The 26242-nt window shown below is 49.1% G+C and overlaps 1 protein-coding gene across 1 annotated transcript; it reads left to right on the forward strand.

The window, feature by feature from the left end:
- Window positions 1-381: 381 nt before the first annotated feature.
- On the forward strand, window positions 382-26236 carry FOXK2 (forkhead box K2). Its single transcript, XM_019807155.2, has 9 exons — window positions 382-389; window positions 1336-1671; window positions 4649-4796; window positions 7308-7454; window positions 12681-12874; window positions 13659-13834; window positions 15062-15358; window positions 15738-15947; window positions 25668-26236. Exons 1-9 carry the CDS (start codon window positions 382-384, stop codon window positions 25862-25864), a joined length of 1713 nt encoding a protein of 570 aa, XP_019662714.1. The 3' UTR covers window positions 25865-26236.
- The last annotated feature ends 6 nt before the right edge of the window (window positions 26237-26242 follow it).

Genomic DNA, 26242 nt, shown 5'->3' on the forward strand with positions numbered 1-26242 from the left:
TTTTAGTGTCTTAAGGCTTCTGGTAGAGCAGATATTTTCAGTTCTGATGATGGGTGTGTTTTGAGGTGGAAGCTAATGGCTTAGCAGGTAGGCTGGGTGAATCCTGCGTTTCTGGCCTGAGCAGCTGGGTGATGCCATTCACTGCCAAGGGGAGCTCTGGGGAGGAGCTGGTGTGAAGTCTTATTAGAGGTGCCCAGTGTGGGTACAGAGGGAGGCATCAGGAAGGTGGTGAGAGATTAGGTCCAGAGTGTAGGAAATGTGGATTTTGGAGTCATTTGGGAGTGTGTAAAGGTGAAGGTCATGGGCCTGGCTGAGCTTGTCCAGGCGGTAAATGTGAACAGAGAAGCACAGATGCTGGAGTCTTGGTCTGGGGCTTTAGACATGGGGATGTAAAGGAGAGTCCAGTATGGATTGAAAAGGAGCCCCAAGAGGTAGGAACAGGGAAGGGTGTAGGCGCTGGATGCCAGGAAGGAGGCGTTCACTCAGGTTCTGCTCTGTCCACTGAGGCTGCAGGACTGACTGGTGTGCCCCATGAGGGAAGTGAAGGGGCAGGCAATCTGATGTCAGTGCGTTTCGAAGGAAGGAGTGTAAGGGGAGGAAACCAGGCAGCAAGTGTCAAAACCCTGCCAAGTGGCATCCTTTCTAGCCCTCAATGAGAACGGTGGGAAGAATTACCTTGAGAATGCCACCGGAAGTGGGAGGGATCTCCACCTTCCATGCACATGCTGGATCTTTCCGTGGCAGGCAGAGCTGACCACCAAGACAGGTGCCCTGGGATGCACATAACAGAGGCCAGCTGAGTACCATCAGCTGCTTGTTTGGCCATGTATGTGCACACAGATCAGGTGCTATTTAACTGAATGTGAGGTCAGGCAGAGACCGGGAGTCTCTGGAGCTATTTTTAAATTTTATTCTTTAAAGATGTTTGGCTTGCATTACTTTTTTTTTTTTTTTAAGTAAGTATACTTCAGGTATGTCAGGGAGGCTATATTAAAGGTGAACCAGAGTATTGAATTGTAGACCTTTTCCCCTGAAATTTAATATCTCTGGCTCTTGTTTGCTCAGTAAAAAAGGTGATAAGATTCTTCAGAAGGAATGATTTTTCTTTCTTAATTAAGAAATAGCCACAAAATTACATTGCTTAATGACCCAGGTAGACTTGCATATTTATTTTAAAAGGAATAATGCAGGCTAAGTCATGTTTGAGTCTTTTTTCTACTTATATTTGGCTGGTCTAAAGAACGTATTTATTTACTAGTGTTTTTTAAAGTCATGAAATGCCTTTTTGTTGTTGCATTCATTAAGCGAATCGTAACACATGGGGTGAGCTTGAAGTGAGCTTCTCGATGGCTTTTGCACTCCAGATGAAGCTCCAGTGGCATTTGGGGACACTTGGGCTCTGTGTCCTGCTGTAGGTGGGACACCCCATCCTCCATTCTGGCAGACAGGTGCTGACAGTTGGCTTTTCTCTTTCAGGTGCACGTTCAGGTTCCCGAGCACAAACATCAAGATCACGTTCACTGCCCTGTCCAGTGAGAAGAGGGAGAAGCAGGAGGCTCCCGAGTCCCCGGTGAAGCCCGTGCAGGCCCACATCTCGCCCCTGACCATCAACATTCCAGACACCATGGCCCACCTCATCAGTCCCCTTCCCTCCCCGACGGGAACCATCAGGTACAGCAGCTTATGTGGAGGGCAGGGGTCACCACAGGGTCGGGTTGCAGGGTTGTGCCTGCTGAGATGTCCATGACCACATCCCAATTTCATGCCTCACCTCCTGCCTTGGGACTTGGAGAAGCCATCATAAGTCACAGTAACGGGCAGGAGCACACAGCAGCACTGCTCCCTTCCCGGGGTGGACACAACACAGAGAGGGAGGTGTGAGGGTGCTTCACATCCCATTCAGTTTTCGAACACCCTTTGCTCCCGGTTTCCTGCGTGTGAAACACAGTTCCCAAATGTTCCTGGTCTTCACTTATGGAGTCTCTGTACTTGACTGTAAGTTGAAGGGGCAGGTGATTTGCCTTTTTGGCCTAAACTCTGAGATAGGTTTTCATTTGCATTTTGAGTTTTTTTAGTTTGCTGTAATTTCATGGAAATTCTGATGACTTGTACTTTGGATCGATGAGTTTGACCGCAGTGAAGTGACAAACTTGTGTTCATCATGATGTCCTAAGAGAGACTGGGTGCTTCAGGGAGCAGAGGTCAGTGGCTTCAGGGCACACTCTAGGTGCAGAACCCAGAACGCAGAGGACAATGGTCAGGTTGTGCTGAGCTCTCAGAGGGCAGTAGCTGAGAGTCAGGTCAAGAACAGCCATGGGATCCTTCAGATGCGTGTGCTTTGAGCAGGTTAGATTGCTGCGTGTGGTTGAAGTGGAGCTCTGCTGTGAGGCGGGCGGAGCTCAGATGTGTCAGGCTTCTGGGTTCTGTTGGCTCACAGAAGAGAGGAGTAGTGATCTTGGCTGTGAGTGATGGACATGGAGGTGCAGAATGAGCACCGTGCTGTTCTCTTGATCAGGCTCCTGCCATCCAGGTCTGTCCAGGGCACGGCTGGGCGGCAGATGCGGTTCGTCTGGTCTGTCCAGGCTGTTGCTACGTGTGGCAGAGCCAGGGAGGGTACACGGAGAACTGGGGACTCTGGCTTACACATTTCAGCCAAACACTTCTATTTCTTATCTTAAAAACAAGCATCAGCAGTAGGCCTTCTGGAAGGGAATCCGTATTGGGTTTATTCGTAAGCGGAGGGAGTGGTGAGTGGACTGGCTTCAGCTCCTGCGGCCCCAGGCCTGGTGTCTTGCGTGGCAGTGGCTCTTGGCATTAGGCCCTCTCCTCTGCCTCCTTCTGTGGCTGCTGTGCTGGGGAAGCTGCCTCTTTGTCTCCCACTTGGTTGAGTTTGTCCGCATGTGGTATGTCGACCAAATGGCTGCTGTGTCAGCGGAGAGGCAGCCGTCAGCAACTCTGACCAGATCTTTGTTCAGCACTGTGGAAGCACGTGGGATCCACAGAGGAAGAGGAGCAAGCCCTGTGTACCCAGTGGGAGACCAGCCCACGGGGGGTATGGCAGCCTCGGAGGCGGCACACCAGCTCACGAGACATGTGGTGTGGACACCGGGCCAGCCTCTCCTCACCCTCTGCTCTGTCTTCCTCTTGTTTTCCTTGCTCACCCTCCTCACGCCCCGGTCCCTCACACTGTGGCCTGTGTTGGTCTGTGTAGTCCCCTCACTGGGCGAGATAGCAGCCTGGGAGCCCGGCTGTGGACAGCTTATGGGTAGAGCAGACTTGCCTTTTCCAGACCCAGCGTCCAGCCCTGTCGGGCCACCCACCCTTCCCACGTCAGCACTTCTTTCACGTTAGCTAGTCTTTAAGACAGAGAAGTGTACGTTCCATGCAGTCCTGCTGCTTCTCTCCCCAGTCCTTTGAGAGTTGTTCTGGCCTGACGTAAACACCCGGCCAGTGAGTGAATGCGTGTTCTGTTGGTGCATGTTCACGGCAGAGCGGCCAGTCCTGCTGCAGAGCGTGCCAGGCCAAGAGCGTGTCGCCGCCTCCCCTTCCTCTCCTCCTGCTCCACTTTCCGCTCAGGTTTTTGGAGGTAACTCCTGTCTCAGGTTTATTTTCCAGAAATTTTCTATGTATTTTCAGTACTTGTCTTTCCCCCACCAAACCCAGCTCTGATCTAACCACGGATACTGTTGTGGGACTTGATGGATTTCTTAGACTGTCTTACCTTGGTGTCCTTCCAGTTCATGGCTCATTCTCTTTTTAAAGTCTGGTCCTACATAGAAAAGGGAACAGGAGCTCAAATGTGGGGTTTGGGGATCACCACAGATGAGTGTGGATGACCTTCAGTTATCACCGAGATTAGGAAGCAGCACCCCAGTCCTGCCTGGTGAAAAAAAGCACACGTTTTAAAAATGGGTTCCTGGGGTGCCCCGGCTGGCTCAGCCGATAGAGTGTGCAACTCTTGATCTTGGGGTCGTGTGTTCCAGCCCCATGTTGGGGGTAGAGTTTACTTTAAAAATAAATAAAGAAATAAATAATTTGAAAAAAAAAATAGGTTCCTCTTTCTGTGTTTAGGGTGTGTTGTGTCCAACTGACCTGACTCATGTGCTCCATGGCCTGATGCCACCTGGGTTCATGTCCGCAGCCTCATCCCCCTCTGTGCTTCCTATGCTTGGCCTGGCTGCCTTCCCCTCTCTCCACACTGTCCCTGACCTTTCTGGTATAGCTGGAGGCCATGTCCTTGGTGGGAAGGGAGTCAGCGGAGTATGTGCTCTGTGTCCCTCTGCCAGGCTGGAGCCCTGGGGCCATCACATACGGTTCTGTGTCCTTGGTAAGTTCCAGAACCATGCTGAGCCTCCAGAGCCTTGGTAAGTTCCAGAACCACTAGTTTCCTCATTGGTGAACCAGGTGGACCACTACCCTCTTTGAGAGTTTGTTTTCTGATTGTGTAAAATAACACATGTGAAGCAGATACCTGTTCCATGTGTCTCCTGGATTGATCCTAAACTTCACAGAGAACTAATGAGGCCATGTTCCGTAGGAAATGCTGATATGCTTCTATCTTGTACTTGCAATCAGAATGGGTCATGGAAGCACAGTGCGAGGTATGTTCTATAATAGACTGATAGCAGTGACCTTTTCCCGTTCACAGTGCTGCAAACTCCTGCCCATCCAGCCCCCGGGGAGCAGGGTCTTCGGGGTACAAAATGGGCCGTGTGATACCAGCTGACCTCAATATAATGGCCGACAACTCGCAGCCAGAAAATGAAAAGGAAGCTTCTGGTGGAGACAGCCCAAAGGTAAATGTTTTATAGCCTTGAAACAGAACCCGGGGCCGTCACGCAGCCAGCTGTCCTCACTTTGTGGTCTGCAGGTCTATGAACATCCCGATTAGGGCCTTTGAGATTCACATCAGAGTGGATGTGTGGCTGGTTGTGGGGCCCGTCCCTTGTTCTTGTGGTAGGGTCTTGAATTCTTTTGGTCATTCAGCACTGGGTGCTCCCCGGTGGCACCTGTGGGCCCAGCTGCTGAGAGCTGAGCTGGTGGAGGATAAGAGAAGCCTATGGTCCTCACAAGGTGATGTGCACTGTGTCCCGGGAAACTGTTCCTGGGGTTTCGTCCTGTCACAGACGCAGAAGATTGTGCATGCACTTGTGTGTGAATGCATGTGTGCGCAGAACGCACATTTTTGGGATGATCCACGCTGTGAATCTGCATGTTTTTATTCTTTGACCTAGTAATGCCCCTTCTAGGACTGTGTCTAAAGGAAATGCCAAAAATCTCAAACATAAGTTTATATAAAATAGAAAATTGAAAGCAGCCTAAATGCCCGATAAGAGAAGAATGAACAAGCAGGGGAGTATCGTGCAACATAGCTGCCGATGTGGAAGTGTCCTTGGCATAATGCTGAGTGAGAGACATAAAGCAGTGCGTGTATTATTTTAATTACATATGTGTGCAGTGTGATGTATTTGCACAGTACAAACTGCACGGCCGTGGGATGCATGCGCCATAGCCGTGTCCCGCCTGTCTGCTGCAGTCAGGAGCCTCGTATACCAGGTGTGCTGAGCAGGGGAGGTGGGCACAAAGAGGCGCCCCTGTAGGATTCCATTTTGTCCATGTGCCTGTTTAAAATCAGTCAGAACTAAATTGTCTTTTTTCCAGGATGCACTCTGAGATGATAAAACAAGATTATGATTACTATAGAATGTTAGGAGTAATGGTGGCCTCTTTGGGAGGTAGAGGCTGTGGGCTCAGGGCATATGGAAGCTTCTGGAAGGTGGGCTGTGTTCTCTCTTGACCTAGTGTTGGTTGTACTGACACTCAACTTTATAAAAATTTGTTTTTAGCTGATAAGGATCTGTTATGGGTTTTCCTATCCATGTTACGTTTTTCAATAAAAAAAAAGTTTTTAGGGGGGGCGCCTGGGTGGCACAGCGGTTAAGCGTCTGCCTTCGGCTCAGGGCGTGATCCCGGCGTTATGGGATCGAGCCCCACATCAGGCTCCTCAGCTATGAGCCTGCTTCTTCCTCTCCCACTCCCCCTGCTTGTGTTCCCTCTCTCTCTGGCTGTCTCTATCTCTATCGAGTAAATAAATAAAATCTTTAAAAAAAAAAAAGTTTTTAGGAACATCTAGAATAAAGGAAGCACACCAAATGGCATAAGCGCAGTGAAGTGAAGAGGGCTTCATGCTCTCTCCCTGGTGCCTGGTGTGGTCTCCAGCGGTGCTGGTCTGCCTGGCCCTTTCGTGTAACTCATAGAGTGTGTCCACTCAGGATAGATGTGGCAGTGCCCAGCCTAAGTGCTCAGGAAATACTAGCTATTTAAAGGTGGGGTGCTGGGGTTGCAGATGATTCTGTTTTTCTGTGTGGAACATGTCCCCACCGCTGGCTGTCAGAACGGAGCACGGCCTGGGCAATTGAAGCCCATGCTCCTCTCCCTGGCAGGTCTGTCTTCCTGCCTCGTCTGTCGGTCAGTCCTTGCTTGTCTCATCTTTGACTCCTTTTGTGTTTATCCCTAAAAATGTCTAAATTGCTCATTTTTAAGCCTCATGTAACAAGTATTGTCTTGAATATATTCTTTTGCAGCTTCCTGTTTGTATTCACTATTATGCTTTCTGGTTCATTTAAGTTGATTCGTACATTTTCCACTTCTCCCCAGTGGGCATATTATGCACGTGTATGTGGCGTTCTGAGTTGTTACAGTGACAAGGAACTACTTGTGACCTGGAGTGCACTGGAAGCAGGGATGTCCATGCTCTGCCGTATGCACAGCAGCCCTGCACACTAGAACAGCGCCCGCCCAAGTGCCTGAGACCCCAGGGTCGGAGCCCAGCATGTGGCATATGGTGCCCCCTCTGTATGGGATTTCCTAGCGTGAGGAGCTTCTCAGTTGATGAGACGGGTGGTTCCTAGCGGTTGTGACCTTGGCCTTCATGTGCGTAAGGGTCCACCAGGGCCTGGGAGGGAGTGGCAGCTCCCTCCTCCCGTCGCCATCCTGACTTTTCGCTTGATTGCTAGATCCATGTGACGAGCCTCTGGCAATGTGTGTTGCCCTGGACTCTACTGAGGTCAAGTAGCTTTTTTCGTTTCCTTATGTTTTTTGGTTTTGCTGTGTGGCGTTTCTCCTTATGTGGTTTTAATATTCGTTTTTACACTGCTTGTACACTTCTCCATTTGCTTTCTATAAACTTTCCAAATGCTTTTCAATCAGATTATATTATCTTCATAGTAAGGAAAACTAAGTGTTTTCCCAGGAACACTTAATTTTTGATAACTTCAATGATCTTTCTTTTTTTCACTTAAATACAGGATGATTCAAAGCCACCTTATTCCTATGCACAATTAATCGTACAAGCAATTACGATGGCTCCTGATAAGCAACTTACTCTAAATGGAATTTATACTCACATCACTAAAAATTATCCGTACTACAGGACAGCGGACAAGGGCTGGCAGGTAAATCCGTTTCGGTTTGTTATGAAATGTTTCTGTGACATGTCAGTAGATGCTGATTGACAACTGAAAGGACACTTGAGCTGCTTTCTGTACCTGGGGTACGGGTCAGAGGTAGAGTGAGGCGAGGGAGACCTCTAGTGGTTCTAGAAGCAGACCTCAGCCTGTGGTTTTTAGGGTCACTGTCCCCACGGATGGGAAAGGCATGGATTATTTGAAAGGTTTCCCTTCAACCATTGCAGTTAACTTCCTGTGTCTGAAGTAAAGGAAAGTTAAAAACCCAGCCCATCCTTCACTTAGGCTTTCTTCTGTCTTCCTTATCTGCATCTGCTGGCGTACCTAGCTTCTGGAAGTCTACCACAGAGATGGTTTTCAGACTGTTTTATCAAGGAACGCTTTCTTCAGAAGGTCTTCTCCCATTGGGCCATACATAAACAGATAAATGTGGCGCTGCTCTGTGTAAATTGGGGAGCCCACCTGCTTGTGTGCCTCTGCTTTCAGATCATTCCTGGGGTATCCGGAACCTGAGCCTCCTCAGAGGACTCTGAAAAATCAGTGCTTATTTCCTTGTTCAGCTTTTTAATTTAGTTTTTAAACTTTGACACTGTAATTTCTTCTGTGTGTCTCCTTACTGGATGTACAGTAGGACCTCTCTAATTCAGGCTGTATGGGAAAGGCAGATCTGAAATACAGAATATTAAAAGCATAATAAAAGAAGAAACATACGTTTACAATTCTTGAATTCATTAAGTCACAAGGAATGGCAACAGTCTTTCGGGCTTAGTGAGTAAATGATCCTTTGAGAAATGTGTCTGCTGAACCCTAACCATAACCTAGTGGTGGGGGTGGGGGGAACCATTTTCTGTTTAATGAGGGGCAAAAACTTTTTTCTTCCTCCTGTAGACATATAAACATGTTATAATAAAAATAGTCCACCAGCCAAAACCTGAACATTTCCTTTGTAAGGGATCTTTAGTCATGTGAAGGTCTTTGATTGTGGAAGGTACAAAATAAGACCCAGCCTCCCTGGCCTGAGGCCTCTGTACCCTGCCTGCCTCCCTGTGCACAGCTAGGTGGCGTTTCTTAGTGGGCAGTGAGGAGAATGCTGGATTTGGAGAACACTTTCAGATCCGGCTACCTGCAGGTCTCTCAGCACATTGGACAAGAAATCCTGGTGATACTGACCATATTTTAATCTAGAACAGCGTGGCTGTGCTTCAGAGAAAATGTAAAACAAAAGAAACAGAACCAGATGATAATCTGTGTCCGTGTCTGGTGATTGTACGTGGAACAAAGCTCCCTTTGTGTGGGCAGGTGAGGTCTCAGAGTGCCTGTCAGGAGTGTGGTAGGGTTTTGTACAGCTCATTGTGTGTAGAATTCTGGTGATTGGAAACACTGGTTAGCTGGGCTTAATGAGAGTATTTCTGAAAAGCCTGGCCAGACTTAGAATGATCTCTTTCCCTGTGTTTCCTGACATCCATTTATGCGAGAACTGCTTCTAAGCATCATATGGTTTTCTGGCCGAAGGACAAAGGCCAGCTCTCAGGGGTGGGCCCCTCCTGGCTTCAGTCTTCTGGGGAATTGTCGGGTCAGGTGTGGTCCCCACGCGCACCGATCGCTCCTGGCCACTGGAAGTGACTTTGTAGCGTACTGAGAGCAGAGAGAGCAAACACAGCCGCTGCAAGGCAGGCACCCTTTCTGTTCAGTTGTCATTAATGTTTTTACTGAAACATCTTCTTTTCTGTCTAGATCAAGGTCCATAAGGGTGACTCTGTGCTTCTTGCCTGTGTCAGGCCACTCCTGGGACATTTCACACCTCCTGGCTCCAGCATTTTATCAGGAAAGGGATTTCCTGCTGCACTCCTCCCTTTAATTAATGGACATGCACTCAATTTGTGTCTGTCCTCAGAGGTCCTTAGCTGTCCCCTGTACTGACCCACATGTGTCCTTTTTCTGTCATGAGAATTCTCTGAGGTGCCCTTCCCAAAGTGACCACGATTAAAGTCTCTATATGCATGAGACCTTATTCCCTTTTCCTCACTCTTGGCTTAAAACAAAAGAGCCTTTCCATTTTGCAACCTTGTTTCATAAAATTATGAGCCAGATCTGCTTTCTTTGCTAGATTTTCTTTGCATAGAGAGTAGGGGGAGACTATCACCTAAAACAATCCATTTTTAAAATGCGGGTTTCCGGGGGCTCCTGGGTGGCTCACTTGGCTAAGCGTCCAACTTTTGATCGATTTCGGCTCAGGTCATGATCTTGGGGGTCGTGGGATCAGGCCCTGTGTCAAACTCCGTGCTCAGTGGGGCGTCTGCTTGGGGTCTTCCCTTCCCCCCCCCCCAGCTCATGCTTGCTCGCTTTCCCTAAAATCAATAAATATTTTTAAAAGTTTTTTAAAAAAGAAAATGTGGGTTTTCAGACTGTCTCCTGCCCTCCCCTGTGGGGTGAGGGAGGTGGCTGTACAGGGAGCATGGGACCTGGTGAGCTTGAGCCCCGCACTCTGCATCAGTTCCTAAGAGACGTGTGTTGGCATTCCCACCATTCCTGTTCTGAGGACCTGATGGAAGTCCACCGCTACCTTTGAGGCTTACTTTTGGTATTTTGCTTTGTCTCCCCATGGCAAAGCTTTCTGATTGGTCTAGAGGAAACTCTAGAATAAAACAAGATGTGACTGTGTCTGGAAAGGTGGCATATTTCTTTCCTTTGGTTTCATACTTATGCCAGAATGTTCTCTTATGATTTATAATTATAATTTTACCCAGCCCAGAGTTGCGGTATTTGTTATGACCAGAAGTTTGAATTTTGGGCCTCTGGGGCTCTGAAAGGACCAGAGTTGGTTTCTTAAAATAGAGGGAGTTCTCGGACTCACCTCATTCTGCACATTGAACTCTCCTTCTGAAAGGCACTTGACATGTTCCCTTCTCATCACTTTCTTTACGAGTCCTTAGTGGAGCACTTGGTGTGATTGGGACAGACAGACAGAAACTAGGGTCTAGGCAGGAGTGCTGGAGGTGCTCATGGAGGACAGTGACCAGCTTTGCACCTTTCCCCCGGGTCTGGGTCAGCTGAGGGGATAGCAGGGAGGAGGGGCTGGCACTCAGGGAGGGCGAGTTCTGTGTAACAGCCTTGATTAGGGGAGGATTTAGGGGGAAGACAATGTGTGCAGTATTGTAGATCCTTTTCTTCATAGTTCGTTTTAAAGAATGATAAGCTTCCTTTTCTCTGCATATAATAATTTCTGAATTATTAGAGTCCAAGTCAGTGTGCAAATTACAAAGGCCTTAAATTACCTTAGAAATAGTTACTTTATTCTGTGTCTGCATTAGGTATCTCTTACTACTTACTCATATTTTCTAGTCTTGTTGGCTCTTTGTTCTGTAGGCTCATTGCGAGTGGAGAGGAGGTTAGACCCTGTTGTGAGGGTGCCTGGTAGGTTCTGTCCTATTTTTAGGACAGTAAATATACCAACTCCTTCCTCTAGGAACTTGGATACAGTTGTCAGGGTTGTGGAACCTAAGCCCCTGGTCCTGTTCTCCTTTGCTAGGGGGAAGAAATACTAGTGCCCCAGTCCCCTGGAGTGGCACTTCCTGCCTCCAGACTCCCCCTATGCTCACTTCCCTTTATCCTCATAGCAACACGCACGTTACAGTATTAACAGCCTTCACGCCGGGGCTCCTCACCTCCCATGCTCTTCACTACGGCTTGGCGGTCACTTCTGAGGACCTCTTGACCCTCACTGGGCAGTTGTCTAAGGATTGTCTTGTTCGCAGGTAGAGGGCCCTGTAGCGTCAAGGGCTGGCTCTGCTTTTCTCAACCCACAGCCTTGGAGTTCACCTTCTTTCTCCTCCAAGCACAGAAAGGTCTGTGTGTATTTAGAGAAGGATTGTCTTCTTTCTCTGGTGGAGGCCCCAGGAACAATTTGATTTTCCAGAGGAATTGATAGAAAGGTATTTTGGTAATTAGCTAAACCCTATGATAAAACATAATAGTAAGTATCTGGTTATTAAAATATTCTAAATCTCACGGAATACATTTATTTATAAACAATTTCACAAAACACAGACACAGTGTAGCGTGCACCATCGTGTTGCCGGCGAGGTGGCTGGCTTCCACAGACTTGCGTGGTGTTCGTCACAGCCCGTGACTGGTGAGGCCCTTGAACTGTCCCCGAGATGGGCTGTCAAGTAGAATTTGATACATTTTGATTTTTGAGCCACCTCTGGCAGTTGGGTGTTTCAGGCTGTGGCTAACAGTTCTGTTGGAAGGTTAATTGGGGGAATTTAGAAGTGATTTTTGAATAGCCCAGAATTTTACTGTGAGTTACCACCCCTTTGAAACTTTAGTAGTTTTTTACATTTTAAATGTAGACATTAATGTAAACACATGGACTGAAGTGGATACGTGACTTTCCTCCTGCTGTTCCTGACTTTTTGGAGGCTCAGGATCAGGTGTGCTGCCAAGAGCTATTCGGGTTGCAGTGGGGAGCTTTCCGGAAACCGTCTGTAAACTGTGGGCCAAGCTCTTTGTAACAGAAAGAATGGAGTAGGGGTTGGAAGAGAAATTTTCTGTATGTGCCTCACAAGATTATTTTGTGGATCAAATTTAAAAAACATATATGGAAGCATTTTGGAAAGTGCTCTTGTTACTGGAAGATGGTGTCCATAATACTTCCCAACCTTTAGCTCCTTTTTCTCCTTTGCTGGTTTGCTGAGTGCGTGATACTGGATTAATTCATTTCAGACGGCTGTGACAGATTCCTGTAAGCTAATTCTGTGCTCAAAAAGTATTTTAAAGGGTTGGCTTATTTTGGCTCTGTTCGTCTCTAAGCAGGGAGAGGCCCGAAGGAAAGGTCAGATGATGACAGTGATAATCCTTGGTTTCCTACCTGGAAAAAAGATGGAAGTTGACATTTTTCCTGTTGGAAATTGCCTCCTTCCCTGTGGTGTCGATTTCCCACCCTTCCTTGTTCCCCAGGTCCCCTCCTTGCCCCTGGTGCCCACCCTGCCACTCTGTTCCCAGAGCCGTGTGTCAGCCTCTCCCACCCCGAGCCCCTTCTTCACTCGGGGAAGAAGGGCTGGCTCCTTCCAGCACGGTGCTGCCTTTAAAGTCGTCTGCCCTCTGCAAGGCTGAGTGCTAGGTTTCTGCTTTGCAGGGCACTAAAACTGGAGCATGTTTTGATTTCTCAGCAAAGAAATATATGAATTCTACGTATTTTTTTATGTTTCATAGAATTCAATTCGCCACAATCTCTCTCTGAATCGTTATTTCATCAAAGTACCACGTTCCCAGGAAGAACCAGGCAAAGGCTCATTCTGGAGGATAGATCCTGCCTCTGAAAGCAAATTAATAGAGCAGGCTTTTAGGAAAAGACGGCCTAGGGGCGTGCCTTGCTTTAGAACCCCTCTGGGACCGCTCTCCTCTAGGTAAGGAAAAAAGACAAACAGACCTCACTGGTCAGTGAATTTACCTTCCATGTATTGGTCAATTTTCCTTTTGCAAGTGAAGAAACTGCCAAATGCATTATGATTAAATGTTTGGGGTGGGGATTTGAAAAGTGTTGGATGCTACCCATGGATTTTTTCTTAATAGGGGTCTGACACAGTTTAGATTGTTGATGACGTTTTCTTTAAACTCTGTTCCCATGTTGCCGTTGTGGCTTCATCGGACTCATTACGTAATTGCATTTAATGAGCAGTGTGTGTTCCTTAAAACTTGGCATGTGAACAGCTCTTTAAAGCCGCATTTTAGCTGCTTAAATTCAAGATTGACTTACACAGTGTTATTAATTGCCTGATTTTCAAATTATACATTTTTAGCTTATAGATACTCTATTTTTAAACAAACAAAGAAATGACCGTGACATAAGTCTTAAGCCCCTGCCTGCTTGCACACTGCTGGCTCCTGATGCCGGTGGACAGGAGCTGCTTCCACAGGGCAGCCAGTCCAGCTCTGCAGCAGTGCAGCCTGTGCCAGGCACAGAGCTCTGGTGGCCCAGTACTGGCACACTGGCTGTCACAACTGAGTGAGTCTCACTGGGGATCCATCTCAGGTCACAGGCATTCACACAGAAAGTAGGACTTACAGAGCTGTAGTCAGTTAGCAGAAGACAGAGGACACCCCTTTTTTCCGAATGCACTTTATTGAAACAAGGCAGCTTTATGAGTGCTTTACCTGTAAAAACCCACTGTCGTCTTTTTGGTAATCTAGAAGTGCCCCAGCCTCTCCCAATCACGCTGGAGTGCTGTCTGCTCACTCCAGTGGTGCCCAGACCCCTGAGAGCCTGTCGAGGGAAGGTTCACCGGCCCCCCTGGAGCCCGAGCCCAGCGCCTCACAGCCCAAACTGGCCGTCATCCAGGAGGCACGGTTTGCCCAGAGTGCACCAGGTGAGATGTGCAGAGACAGGGCAGGCGTGGTGGGCAAGGGGTGGGTCAGAAAGGCAGGGGCGCCAGGCTCCTCAGAGGGGACACAGCAGAGGCCTTGCTCCTTTGTACCTGGTACTTTCTGCATGGTACCTACATGCCGTAAGCTCTGAGAAGCTGATAGCTCTGTGAGTATTTAAAAAATCAGTGAACATTGTTTTACGTAAATAGCTTGTGTAGATGCCTGAAATAATTTAGAATTAATGTTTCTTAGTTGCTTCATCATTCAAAAATTATGAAAAAAATCCCCCACCAAAGGAATAACTAGACATTGATTTGCAGCAGAAACTGTTCGCTTAATGAATAGGTGAGCATTTCATTATGAAGTCGCAATGCAGAATAAAGATGTGTGCCCTGGAGAATTAAAAACAGAAAACAAGGGGCGCCTGGGTGGCACAGCGGTTGAGCGTCTGCCTTTGGCTCAGGGCGTGATCTCGGCGTTATGGGATCGAGCCCCACATCAGGCTCTTCGGCTATGAGCCTGCTTCTTAACTCTCCCACTCCCCCTGTTTGTGTTCCCTCTCTCGCTGGCTGTCTCTATCTCTGTCGGATAAATAAATAAAAATCTTAAAAAAAAAAAAAAAACAGAAAACAAAAACAACACAAAAAACATAGCATGGAAATGTGTCCAAACTAATTCTGTTATGGTTCCTGTTTGGTTGGCAAGCTGTGTATTTTGATACAGTGGGATTCCCCACCATGCTGGGAGCATGTCACCCTTGCGTAGCCCCCGTCAGCCGAGTGTCTCGTCCTTTATTCTGTACCCAAACCAAAAGGAGCAGAGGTTGCCTGGCAGAGCTTGTAACTGTCTGGACTTGCGGTTCCCTCACACCCGCCGTAAGATGAAGACTTTGATCCTGGGGGAGCGTGGCCCCTTTGTTTGGGCCTCAATAGGCAGCTGCTTCCCATATACTGTGCCGACATTTTCTTCTTCATGAGGAAAGAACTGTTGTAACAGATCTGAATAGAGCAAGAATTGCATTTTTAGTGGTTAGGTAAATGAATTAGATAACGTCCATTAAAATACCCCATTTCTCCTGTCGTGCGTGACTTCACTGTTATAAGGTGAAAGGGGGCACGTCCTATCTCATTAGTCTGTGTGTTGTGAGTGGGTGGTTGTACTTGGCTCTGGGACGTGGTTGGAGGAAGGCGGGTGACCGCACCTCACTGCTACTCCCTCGTCCTCCCCAGGCTCGCCGCTGTCTAGTCAGCCCGTTTTAATCGCCGTGCAGCGGCAGCTGCCACCGACCATCAAGCCCGTCACCTACACAGTCGCCGCTCCCGTGACCACCTCGACCTCCCAACAGCCTGTCGTGCAGACGGTGCACGTTGTCCACCAGATCCCTGCCGTGTCTGTCACCAGCGTGGCCGGCCTAGCCCCCGCGAGCACGTACACTGTCGCCGGCCAGGCTGTGGTCACTCAGGCGGCCGTGCTGGCCCCTCCTCAGGCAGAGCCACAAGAGAATGGAGATCACAAAGAAGTAAAAGGTGAGTGACAGAAGCAGCACTGCAGATGGATGCCCAGCAGACTTGTTCATCTGGACCCCTTTTCTCTTTTTTTCTTTTTTAAATTAATTAATTAATTTGAGAGAGCGAGCATGAGCGTGGGGGGAGAGGCAAAGGGACAGGGAGAAGCAGGCTCCCTGCTGAGCAGGGAGCTCGACGTGGGGCTCCACCCCAGGACCCAGATATCATGACCGGAGCAGAAGGCACACATTTAACTGACTGAGCCCCCCAGGCGCCTCTGGACCCCTTTTCTAATCATGTAATGTCTTAGGTTTGCCGGCCACCTTGTGAGATTTCTGTAAGCTTTCCAGTAATAATCGGTTGGTATCATTTCTTTGCCTTTTTTTTTTTTACGTTTCAGTGAAAGTGGAACCTATCCCTGCGATGAGCCACGCCGCACTGGGTGCCGCGAGCCGGGTCATTCAGACGCCGCAGACCACCCCAGTCCAGACGGTCACCATCCTGCAGCAGGCACCTCTAGGTCAGCACCAGCTCCCAATAAAAACTGTAACACAGAACGGGACTCACGTGGTGCCCATCCCTGCCGCCGTCCACGGCCCGGTGAACAACGGTAAGCAGTGTCCTCCACAGGTAATGGGGTATGGATATCAAGAACGAAGATCCTTTGCTGTCCTTTTTATGAGTGGCAGTGTTCCATATTTTGGTTCCGACTGTTAAAATTTTAATTTTTTTGTCTGACGAAATGTTTGCATTTCTAGACTATAGGAAACTTTTTTTCTTTTAAGATTTTATTTATTTGTGTGAGAGAGAGTGAGCGTACACAAGCAGGCAGAGGGAGAAGCAGGCTCCCCTCTGAGCAAGGAGCCCGATGTGGGCCTCGATCTAGGACCCTGGGAGCATGACTTGAGCCGAAGGCAGATGCTTCACCGACTGAGCCACCGAGGCGTCCCTGAACTATAGGCTGTAGGGTACCTGGTGAGTGGTGGTGGTGTCAGCTCTCATGGGGTCCCACTGGGGGAGCCGTTTGAGCAGAGATTGCTGTTTCTGTAAATACTTAGAGAAATACTCTTGTCTTGGGGTGTGTAGATACCTGGGTATGGTCTAGAGGTAACAGGAGGTTTGGGTGCTGGTACCCACCTGCTGAAGTGCCCCCTGGGAGGGGTGCCTCAGCAGATCTGTCCAGTGGCAGGGCCCTCCCCTGGGCGTGTGCGAGGTGTGCCTGAGTGTGTCTGACAGAAGCCAAGAGCCCTGCTCCTCTGTGCGTGTAGCTCTCCATGAACGTTCTGACATCAATGAATAGAGAAGACAGGACAGACCAGGGGAGCTTGGATTTTAAATAAGGGCACACAGATGGGGCGCCTGGGCGCAGTCGTTAAGCATCTGCCTTCAGCTCAGGACGTGATCCCGGTGTTCTGGGATTGAGCCTCACATCAGGCTCCTCTGCTATGAGCCTGCTTTTTCCTCTCCCAGTCCCCCTGCTTGTGTTCCCTCTCTTGCTGGCTGTCTCTCTCTCTGTCAAATAAATAAAATCTTTTAAAAATAAATAAATAAGGGCACAGAGAACCTCCTTTTGCCGGGGCTTGTGGAGCAAGGTGAAGGGTGGGAGGCCTGCTGACCGTTAAGTCAGCTAAGGAGTTCAGTGTCCTTATTGCTGCTGCTGTTTCAGCAGTGGCTCCTTGCCCAGGTGCATGGAGTGCCTGCTGCCGGTCAGGACTCAGCAGTGGCCTGCAGGGCCTCGAGCAGTAGAGTCAGGCTGCTGGCTGAAAGCAGCTCTCTGTGCCCACAGACCGTTCCTTTGAAAGAGGGTAGGGAACAGAAGTCTTAGTTGTGTTGACGTCCCTCTCCTTTCTGAGCTGTTAAGGGACGGAGGGGACCGGCAGCATTTACCTCGTGGGATTCAGATTCCCACTCTGCCTCGCCCCAAATGCAGTGGAAGAATAAGATCTGGAATCTTTTCTGGGGAACACTAACCACCTAAGAGTTCTTTGTTTTTAAATAATAGCTAACACATGCCAGCCTGTGGACAAATAGTGAAATTTGCAGTGTCACCCATTTAGAATGCTCTCTTCTCAGGCTCTTTGTCCCCTAAGTATTAAGAGTCGTCTGGGCCTTGCTCTTTTCTCTCTGAATAAGTTTGTCATTGTGGCTGGTCTTGATGCAGCAAACCTGTTGGGTCCTGGGTGCAGCTGGAAGCAGATGGCATTGGGAGGTATATAGTCGGTCCTCTTCTGGTTTAAGTCCTGCTTGGTCTGAAGCCGTGATGCAGGCCGGTGACTCCCTCGGAATCCCTCAAGGACTCCCTCTCAGAGTCCCTGACAGCACATATGGCCTGGGGGCCCAAGAATGTGCATTTCTAACACATTCCAGGTTGTCCGAAAACCACTGGTGCAGGTCAGGGTCCACCTACCTGTCTGCTGGAAGGAGTTGGAAAAACTGTGTATCCCTTTCACATGTGTAAGTTGGCATCTAAAATTTTTCTTTACAAATTTAATAAGCACAGGATTAAGTTGTCCACTATTGAAAATATTGGTGTTTTATTTTTTTTTAAAGATTTTATTAATTTATTTAACAGAGATAGAGATAGCCAGCGAGAGAGGGAACACAAGCAGGGGGAGTGGGAGAGGAAGAAGCAGGCTCCTAGCGGAGGAGCCTGATGTGGGGCTCGATCCCATAACGCCGGGATCACGCCCTGAGCTGAAGGCAGGCGCTTAACGACTGGGCCACCCAGGCGCCCCGAAAATATTGGTGTTTAAAAAACAAAAAAAAGTTTTACACCGTTCTCTTAAATGTGCTACTGGGTCTGAATACTGCCCTGATTCGATACCCACTCTCAACGTATCAACATCCAGACAGGCCCTCTTGTGCTTGTCGCTGAGTCCTACGCCCTCATGGATCTTGCACGAATGCCAAATACTTGATACTTGAATGGGGTTTATTGAGCACGTTTTTTACTCTGCAACAAGAGAATGCAGAAATGTTAAAGATTTGATTGTCTGTGACTATAAGGGTTATCAGTTATTACTACAGTTGATCAAAACCACAAATACAGAGGTGCCTGGGTGGCGTAGTCAGTTAAGTGTCGGACTCTTGGTTTCAGCTCAGGTCGTGATCTCAGGGTCATGACCCCATGTTGGGCTCTATGCTCAGCATGGAGTCTGCTTGAAATTCTCTCTTCCTCTCTCTCCCTCAAATAATTAAATAAATCTTGAAGAAAAAAAACCCAAAATATAATTCTTTTTTTTAAAGATTTTATTTATTTGACAGTGAGAGACACAGCCAGAGAGGAAACACAAATGGGGAGTGAGAGAGGGAGAAGCAGGCTTGGTCGAACAGGGAGCCTGATGCAGGGCTTGATCCCAGGACCCTGAGACCATGACCTGAGGCCAAAGGCAGGTGCCTAACGACTGAGCCACCCAAGCGCCCCTATAATTCTTAAAAAATAAAATTATATTAAAGATGAATTTCTTAATCTCGGAGCTTTAAAGAAAGCACACAGTGATCATTGACGATCATCACAGGGTCAGCCCCAAGGCCCTTGTTCCCTTTCAGAAGAAGGAAGGGTGGAAAAAATACTGAAACTCCTTCCAGTATTAGTCATCTTTTAGCAAAAACCATTTTAAATTACATTTATTGATTCTTTAATTTGGTTGCAGTCTTTTACTTAGGAATCACTGGGCTGGAAAAGGGTTTTTATCCAGTCAGTAATGATACCACATCACAGCACCTGTGTCTTCAGCAAACCTTTGTTCCACGTTCCATCGCGACACGCTCCTCCCCAGCGGCAGCGCCCCGCTGAGTGGGTGAAGGAGGTGCTGTTGAGAAAGGGGAAGAGGTGGCAGATGAGCTTTAAGAATCCATGGGCAAAGAGGGTGACCTGCAGATGGCTCTGCTTACACAGTGTCAGGTGTCGCTTGGGTGCTGCATGGCCTGTGACTTCTTTTACCCGTGAAAGTCACTCTTGAGAAAGGAGAGCAGTACCTGTTATTAATGAGTTGTGAAAGTCAGCAGCTTTGATGTTTTACTTTTAAGCTTGTTATTATGGGAAATGTCAAACATTCCGGAAATTAACTCACAGCCGATCTTGTTCCATTCTCCCCCATCTGTTCCCCACCCAGATCCAGACGTAGTGTCATTTTATCTATTACTATTTCAGCGTCTCTAAAAGAACTTCCTTGTACTGTGTAAGCACCACGCCCTTATTGTAGTTTTTAAAATTAGCAATAATTCTTTTATACCTTAGTATCTCTTTAGGATTCAAATCATCTATTCTTTTTTTTAAAAAAAATAATCATAAAATATACATCACACAATTGACCATTGCAAAGTGTACAAGTCAGTGGCATTAAATACATTCACAGTGTTTTGAAACCTCCACCTCTAACGAGTTCGGAAGGAAGCTGTATACCCAGTAAGCAGTTACTTCCTGTTTCCTTCTTACTAAACCCCTGGTGGCCACTAGTCTACTGTCTCTGTGGATTTACTACACTGGACGTTTCCTGTAAATAAAATATGTGGCCTTTTATATCTGGTCTCTGTCAGTGAGCATCACATTTTGAGGTTCCTTGATGATGTAGCTTGGGTCAGCTCTTCTTTACGGCTGAATGTTTCCATTTTTGTTGCTTCATTCATCAGCTGATGGACTTTTGGACTGTTTCTACCTGCTGGCTTTTGAGAATAGTAGCGCTGTGAACATTCATGTATATGCATTGAGTCCTTGTTTTCACTTTTGGGGGTTGTAAACCTAGGAGTCGAACTGCTTGTTAATATGGCGAGTCTGTGTTTAATTTATTGAGGAACTGCTAAACTGTTTTCCACAGCACCTGCAACATTTTGCATTCTCACCAATGATGTATGAGGTTACGGTTTGTCTAGGTGCTGACCATCGCTTGGTATTTTCTGGTTTTCCCCCCCTCGTGGCCATCTTATTGGGTGTAAAGTGGTTTCAGTGTGGTGGTGGTAGTGATTTTTTAAGAGAGGGAAAAGGCGGGGAGGGGCGGGGGCAGAGGGAGAATCTCCAGTAGATTGCCCCACTGAGCATGGAGCTCAGGTAGGGCTCAATCCCACAACCCAGATCATGACCTGAGCCGAAATCAAGAGTCGGAGGCTCAACTGACCGAGCCACCCAGGCGCCCCAGGTATCAGTGGTTTTGATTTGCATTTCCCTCATGACTAACGGTGTTGAGCATCTATTCATGTGCTTGGTTATTTGTCTTCTTCAAACACATGCCTGTGTAAGTCCTCTGCCCGTTTGTTGTTGTTGAGTTATAGGTGCTCTTTATATATTCTGGATCATAGGTCCTAATCAGATATGTGATTTGCAAATATTTTCTCCCATTCGGTGGTTTTGTCTCTTCACTTTCCTGATTGTGTCTCTGATACAGCAGTTTCGATTGTGTAGTCTCATTTATCTCTTTTCCCTTTTGTGTCCTGTGCTTTGGGGTGTCCTAGCTAAGAATCCATTGCCACATCCAAGGTCGTGACGACTTACCCTGTTTTCTTCTAAGAGCTATGTGGTTCCAGCTCTTATGTATAGGTCTTTGGTCCATTTTGAGTTAATTTTTATATATTATGTGAAGTAGGGCCTAACTTCACCCTTTGGCATGTGGATGCCCAGTTGTCCCAGCACCATTTGAAGAGACTGTTTTCCCCACTGGATGGTTTTGTCACCCTTACCACTTGACTGGAGAGCCTGGGTGGCTCATTTGGTTAAGCATCTGCCTCAGCTTGGGTTGTGATTCTGCAGTCCTGGCATTAGGCCCTGTGTCAGGTTCTCTGCTCGGCGGGGAGCCTGCTTCACCCTCTCCCTCTGCCTGCCACTCCCCCTGCTTGTGCTCTCTCTCTCTTTGTCAGATAAATAAATGAAATCTTTTTTTGTTTGTTTAAAAAGAAAATCACTTGATACGAGTTTGTTTCTCTCAGTTCTGTTTCATTGATCTTTGTGTCTGCCGTTATGCCAAAGCCACAGTTTTGATTATAGTTTTGTAGGAAGTTTTGAAATTGGGAAGTAGGAATCCTCCAACTTTGTTGTTCTTTTTTTTTTTTTTCCCCCAAGATTGTTTTGACTGTTCTGGATACCTAGCAATTCCGTGCAAATTTTAGGATCAGGTTTTCCATTTCTGCAAAAAATTTGGGATTTTGAAAGGGACTCACTGAGCCTATGCTCCAGGCAGTCATGCAATGTGAATATCACATCTCTCAGTCTGTGAGCACGGACATCAAATTTCCATTTGTTTAGGTCTTTAATTTCTTTCAGTAATGTTCTGTAGTTTTCAGTGTAAAAGTCTTGCTTAAATTTCTTCCTGGTTTATTCCTTTGGAATTGTTTTCTTAATTTCCTTTTGAAGTTGTTCATTGTTACTGTATAGAAATATAGCCAGTTTTTGCCTGTTGATATTGTACCCTGCAACTTTGCTGAATTCATTTATTAGTTGTAATAGTTTTTGGTTTAGGGGGTTTTCTTATGTGGATTTACTAGGATTTTCTACATGCAAAGATGATGTCATCTCCAGCAGAGAGAGTTATACTTCTTTTCCATTTAGATGTCATTTACTTCCTTTTGCTGCCTAATTGCTGGGGCTAGAACTCCCACAAGGTGCTGAATCTCAGTGGCAGAAGCAAGCATCCATGCCCTCCTCCTGACCTTAGGGGGGAGCATCGTCTTTTACCATAGAGGCTGATGTTAGCTCTGGGTCGTCGTCTACGGACTTTATTAGGTGGTTTTCCTTCTTTCTGGTTTGCTGAGTAGCTTTATCATGAAAGGGTGTTGAATTCAGTCACATGCTTTCTGAGAGAGAGAGAGAGAGAGAGCGAGAGAGGGAGAGAGCGCGCGCGCGCGCACACAAGCCAGGGGTGGGGGGGTGGGCAGAGGGATAAAGAGAAATCTCAAGCGGACTCTCCACGGAGCAGGGAGCCCTACATGGGGCTCAATCCCACAACCCCGAGATTATGACCTGAGTCAAAATTTGGACGCTTAACCAGCTGAGCCACCCAGGTACCCCTGTCACGTGCTTTTTCCGTGTTAAGATGATCGTGGGTTTTTCCTTCATTAACGCAGTGTGTTGCATTGGTTGGTTTTTGTTATGTTTAACCACCCTTGCTTCCCTGTAGTAACCCCGCTGGGTCATGGTGTGTATATAACCCTTTTACTACGCTGTCGAATTTGGTTTGCTCATGTCCTGTTGAGGGTGTTTGTGTCAGTATTTGTCAGGCATGTTGTCTGTAGTTTACTTGTAGTATTTTTATCTGCTTTGGCATCAGGGTAATGCTGGCCTCAGAGAGTGAATATGGAAGTCAGGCCTGGGCCAGTGCGTGGTGAAGGACCCTCTTCCTGGCAGCTTCTGGGGCTGCTCGACCTGCTTCCCACAAAACGTGGTTCTGACCATTCCTCAGCCTCTCTTCCCGCACCGGGCAGTGGTTCTGGCCAAAGGTGCTCAGTTGGTCTCTGCTGAGGCCGCTACCCCCGGCTTCTGTCAGGGGGGCAGTGGGTGTCAAGAAAGGTCGCCTCACTGCTGACCTTGTTCTCCGGTGACCCTAACGGAGAAGTCCCGGACCAACACTTCACTTGTCATTCCTGAAGTGCCTCCATCATGCTCACAGCTGTCGTCCTTTCTCCTTGTGGAAAAGGGCCTCCAGTCCTCCGCGTGTGCAAGGGGTCTGGCCCTGCCAGGTTTTGAGGAGGTGGAAGGGTTTTGTGGGGGTGCAGATGTGCGTGTCCTGGTGCCTGCGTGCGGTGCTCTGTTGACTTCGTCCCGTTCAGCCCTGCCTCCCCCAAGGGCCCCTTGCAGTGTTGTTCCTGGAGCTAGCGTGGACCTGCGTGACCAGCATGGCCTTTTGCCCTGTGTTCCGCACACTGGTCTGCAGGGAGGCGCCTGCCGAGGGCGGTGTTGCACTCAGCCCTGCTGCCCAATGCCGGGGGCTGTGCCTCCAGGCACCTGTCGTGCCCACCCTGTCTGAGGCTGCTGCTCTGTGCGACTTCCAGACCTGACCTCACGCACTTGGCCCTCCGTGTTCGCCTACTCACATTTGTTTGTAATCCGCAGTCAGTATCACAGGGCACGCGTGTTGAGGGTGGCACAGGACTTGAGTCGGGCACGCTGGCCCCCCGAGTTTGCACACGCCATGCCCCTCCTCCTGGACTCAGCTCTCACCATAAACACATGTCTTTTCACAGCCTATTAGTGCCCTCTTTTTCACGTTTTGTGTTTTTTCTTGATTTTCCTGTTTAAAATGAACCCAGCACAGTCCTGAGAAGGTCTGCTGTTCCAGGCACCGCAGGCTGTGATGTGCCTTGTGGAGAAAGGTGTTAGAGGGGCTGCTTCCAGGCACGCACTCAGTGTCAGTGGGTCACCACTGTAGGTTAAGTAAGTTGTCTTTAACCAGAAACACACGTAGACAATGTGTGTGTTAGTCGGTTGACAAACGGCAGCAAGTGCCCCGCGTGCTGCATGGCTCAGTTCACTCATGCTTGTGTCAGGCGCCGCTCACGCTGTGTGGAGTGTGTGTGTCCCACCGGAAGAACTTGGGCTGCACGTCCACACCGCCCCAGCCGCCGCACGGGCCCTTGTTCCCGAGAGGGACGGGGCACTTACACTTGAATGAAGGAACGCAGGGTGCAGAGGAATTCGAGGCCTCCCGTTAGGCAGGGTCTAGCTGGCGCCTTTGTTCCCTGAGGGCTGGCCACGCGTAGAGCCCCACCCTGGCCTCCTGTCTAGGTCGGGAGGTATGTTCTCCACAGGGCCAGGAGCTGACAGCTCTCCGGGTGGCTGGCCTCCAGAGCCCCCTGGGGCCCGTCCGCCCCAGAGGATCCTCTCTCTCCAGCCCCATGGGTCACACAGCCAGCAGACAAGCCCATCAGATGAGGCGTGTGAGGTCAGGACTGCTGCTGTGTGGTCGCCTGGGTGGCCGAGGTGTGGAAGACCGTGGCTGTCCGTAGCTAGTCCGGCAAAAATCAAGTAGGACAGGTGCCGTCTCATGAGTGGGCCACACGGCAGTGATACCTGAGGCCCCTGTGTGAGAAGGAGGGGTGGAGACTGTCCAGAGATGCAGCCTGGATGTTTCCTGAGTCCAGTACAAGAAAGGTCGCTCTAAATTGCAGAACTGCTTCCTGTACCCGTGGCTCACACTGGCGGCCCCTGTGCCATCCCACTGGTCAGGCAGAGTCCGCGCAGCAGCCAGCGTGCATCCCCGTGCGTCCCCGTGTGTCCCCGTGTGCAGGGCCCTGGGAGGGAACCTGCACTCTCCCCGTGTCCCGGCTGCTTGCACCCCTGCACCTCCTTAGAGGAATCCGTCGCCAGGCACCTGGGGTTGGCGCTGGCCTCCTTGGCCTTGCATTTTGAGTTCCCGATTTGCCTTTCTGCAGCCTGAGAACGTCCGTCCTTCCGACTTACCAGGGCAGCCTTGCGCTCATCTGATGCTTCCGCTCCAGGACACATTCCCCCGTCTGTCTTCTTCCCCCTTCATCTCTGCTTCCTCGGGCTGCTTCCGGGGTTTGGTCTGAGGCGGGGCCTGAAGGCAGTCACATCAGGACTTAGGTACCTCACGTGGGGACACTGATAAGGCTGGCAGTTCTGCCACCTCCCAAGGGAGGTCCAGGCCTCCCTCTTCAACCCAGCCCTGTCTTCTTTCTTTGAGGAAGCGGCACTTTCTGGGTAAGGGAGCAGCCTTTCTTTTTTCATCTCCTGGAGTTGACCGGCTTGTGCACAGCCTGGGGCACATGAGGGCCAGAGAAGTCCCACGGCGGCCTGTGGTGAAGACCTGAGGGAGGAAGTGCTTGGTGGTGGAGGTGGAGACCAAGGAGAAGTCGGGAAGCCAGCCAGGGGCTTGTGGGCACATGTCTGCTTGTGAACTCCCTAGATTCACAGGGCTCAGGAGTGGATTTGCTGGCACAGACGCGGGGCTTTCCTTGTTGCAGCTCTGTTAGCCTGAGCCACGTGCCTGCTCCCCTCCTCGTGTGTGAAGTGGTGAGGAGCGCTCGGCCTGGCGTGGGGCACAAGGGGCCTCTGCACAGGGGAGAAGGCTGGCGGCGCAGCCCCTTCACCCAACCTGAGCCTCAGCCTCCCCCCAGTTCTCTGAAAGATACACACTATTTCAAGTAAAAAAGATGCCAGCTGTCACTGAGAATACCCACTGATCTTGCTGTAGGGTTTCTGGTCCCCAGCAATCCAGTCCAGACTTCTGTGCCCCTGGCCACTGCAGCCCATATCAGTCGCACACAGGAGCCTACCCTTCGGGCAGAGAGCCTGGACCAGTGGGTGCCTGGGGTCCCATGGGGGCCCGATAGGGGACAAGGATGCACCCAAGAACATGGGGTCTGACTCACTGTCTCTTTGCAGCAGTGGCAAGTCCTCTGCACATGTTGGCAACACACGCGTCGGCGTCGGCGTCCCTGCCCACAAAGCGCCAGAATGGCGACCAGACGGAGCAGCCGGAGCTGAAGCGGGTCAAGACGGAAGACGGAGAGAGCATCGTCATCGCCCTGAGTGTGGACGCGCCGCCGGCAGCCGGCAGGGAGAAAGGCGTCCAAAACTAGCGACTGGGACAGCTTTTCTTACTTTAATATCAACTCTTGTGGTGCCAAAAGGAGACACTGCCTCTCACCGACACTCGGAGCACGTGGTCTCGGTGGGTAGAGGGCCCTGCGGTTGGACTTCACCTCAGCACTGAAAACACAAAACCCAGGTGGCCTTAAAACTCCTAAAAGACAGAAGTCACACCTGAACAAAACCACATGCAACAAAACCTGGTTCCGGCAGCGTCTCCCCAGCCCAAGCTCAGCTCGTCACTCTGGAGCCGAGCTGCTGGGACAGGGCGGGGACCGTCCCCGCCACCCTCCCAGGACCCTTGGGGCTAGCACTGGTAGATGAGACAGTATTTTGTTGTTCACATGTGGAATTAGAATATTTTGAGG

This window comes from Ailuropoda melanoleuca, chromosome 15, assembly GCF_002007445.2.
Source record: "Ailuropoda melanoleuca isolate Jingjing chromosome 15, ASM200744v2, whole genome shotgun sequence".
Classification (NCBI taxonomy): Eukaryota; Metazoa; Chordata; class Mammalia; order Carnivora; family Ursidae; genus Ailuropoda; species Ailuropoda melanoleuca.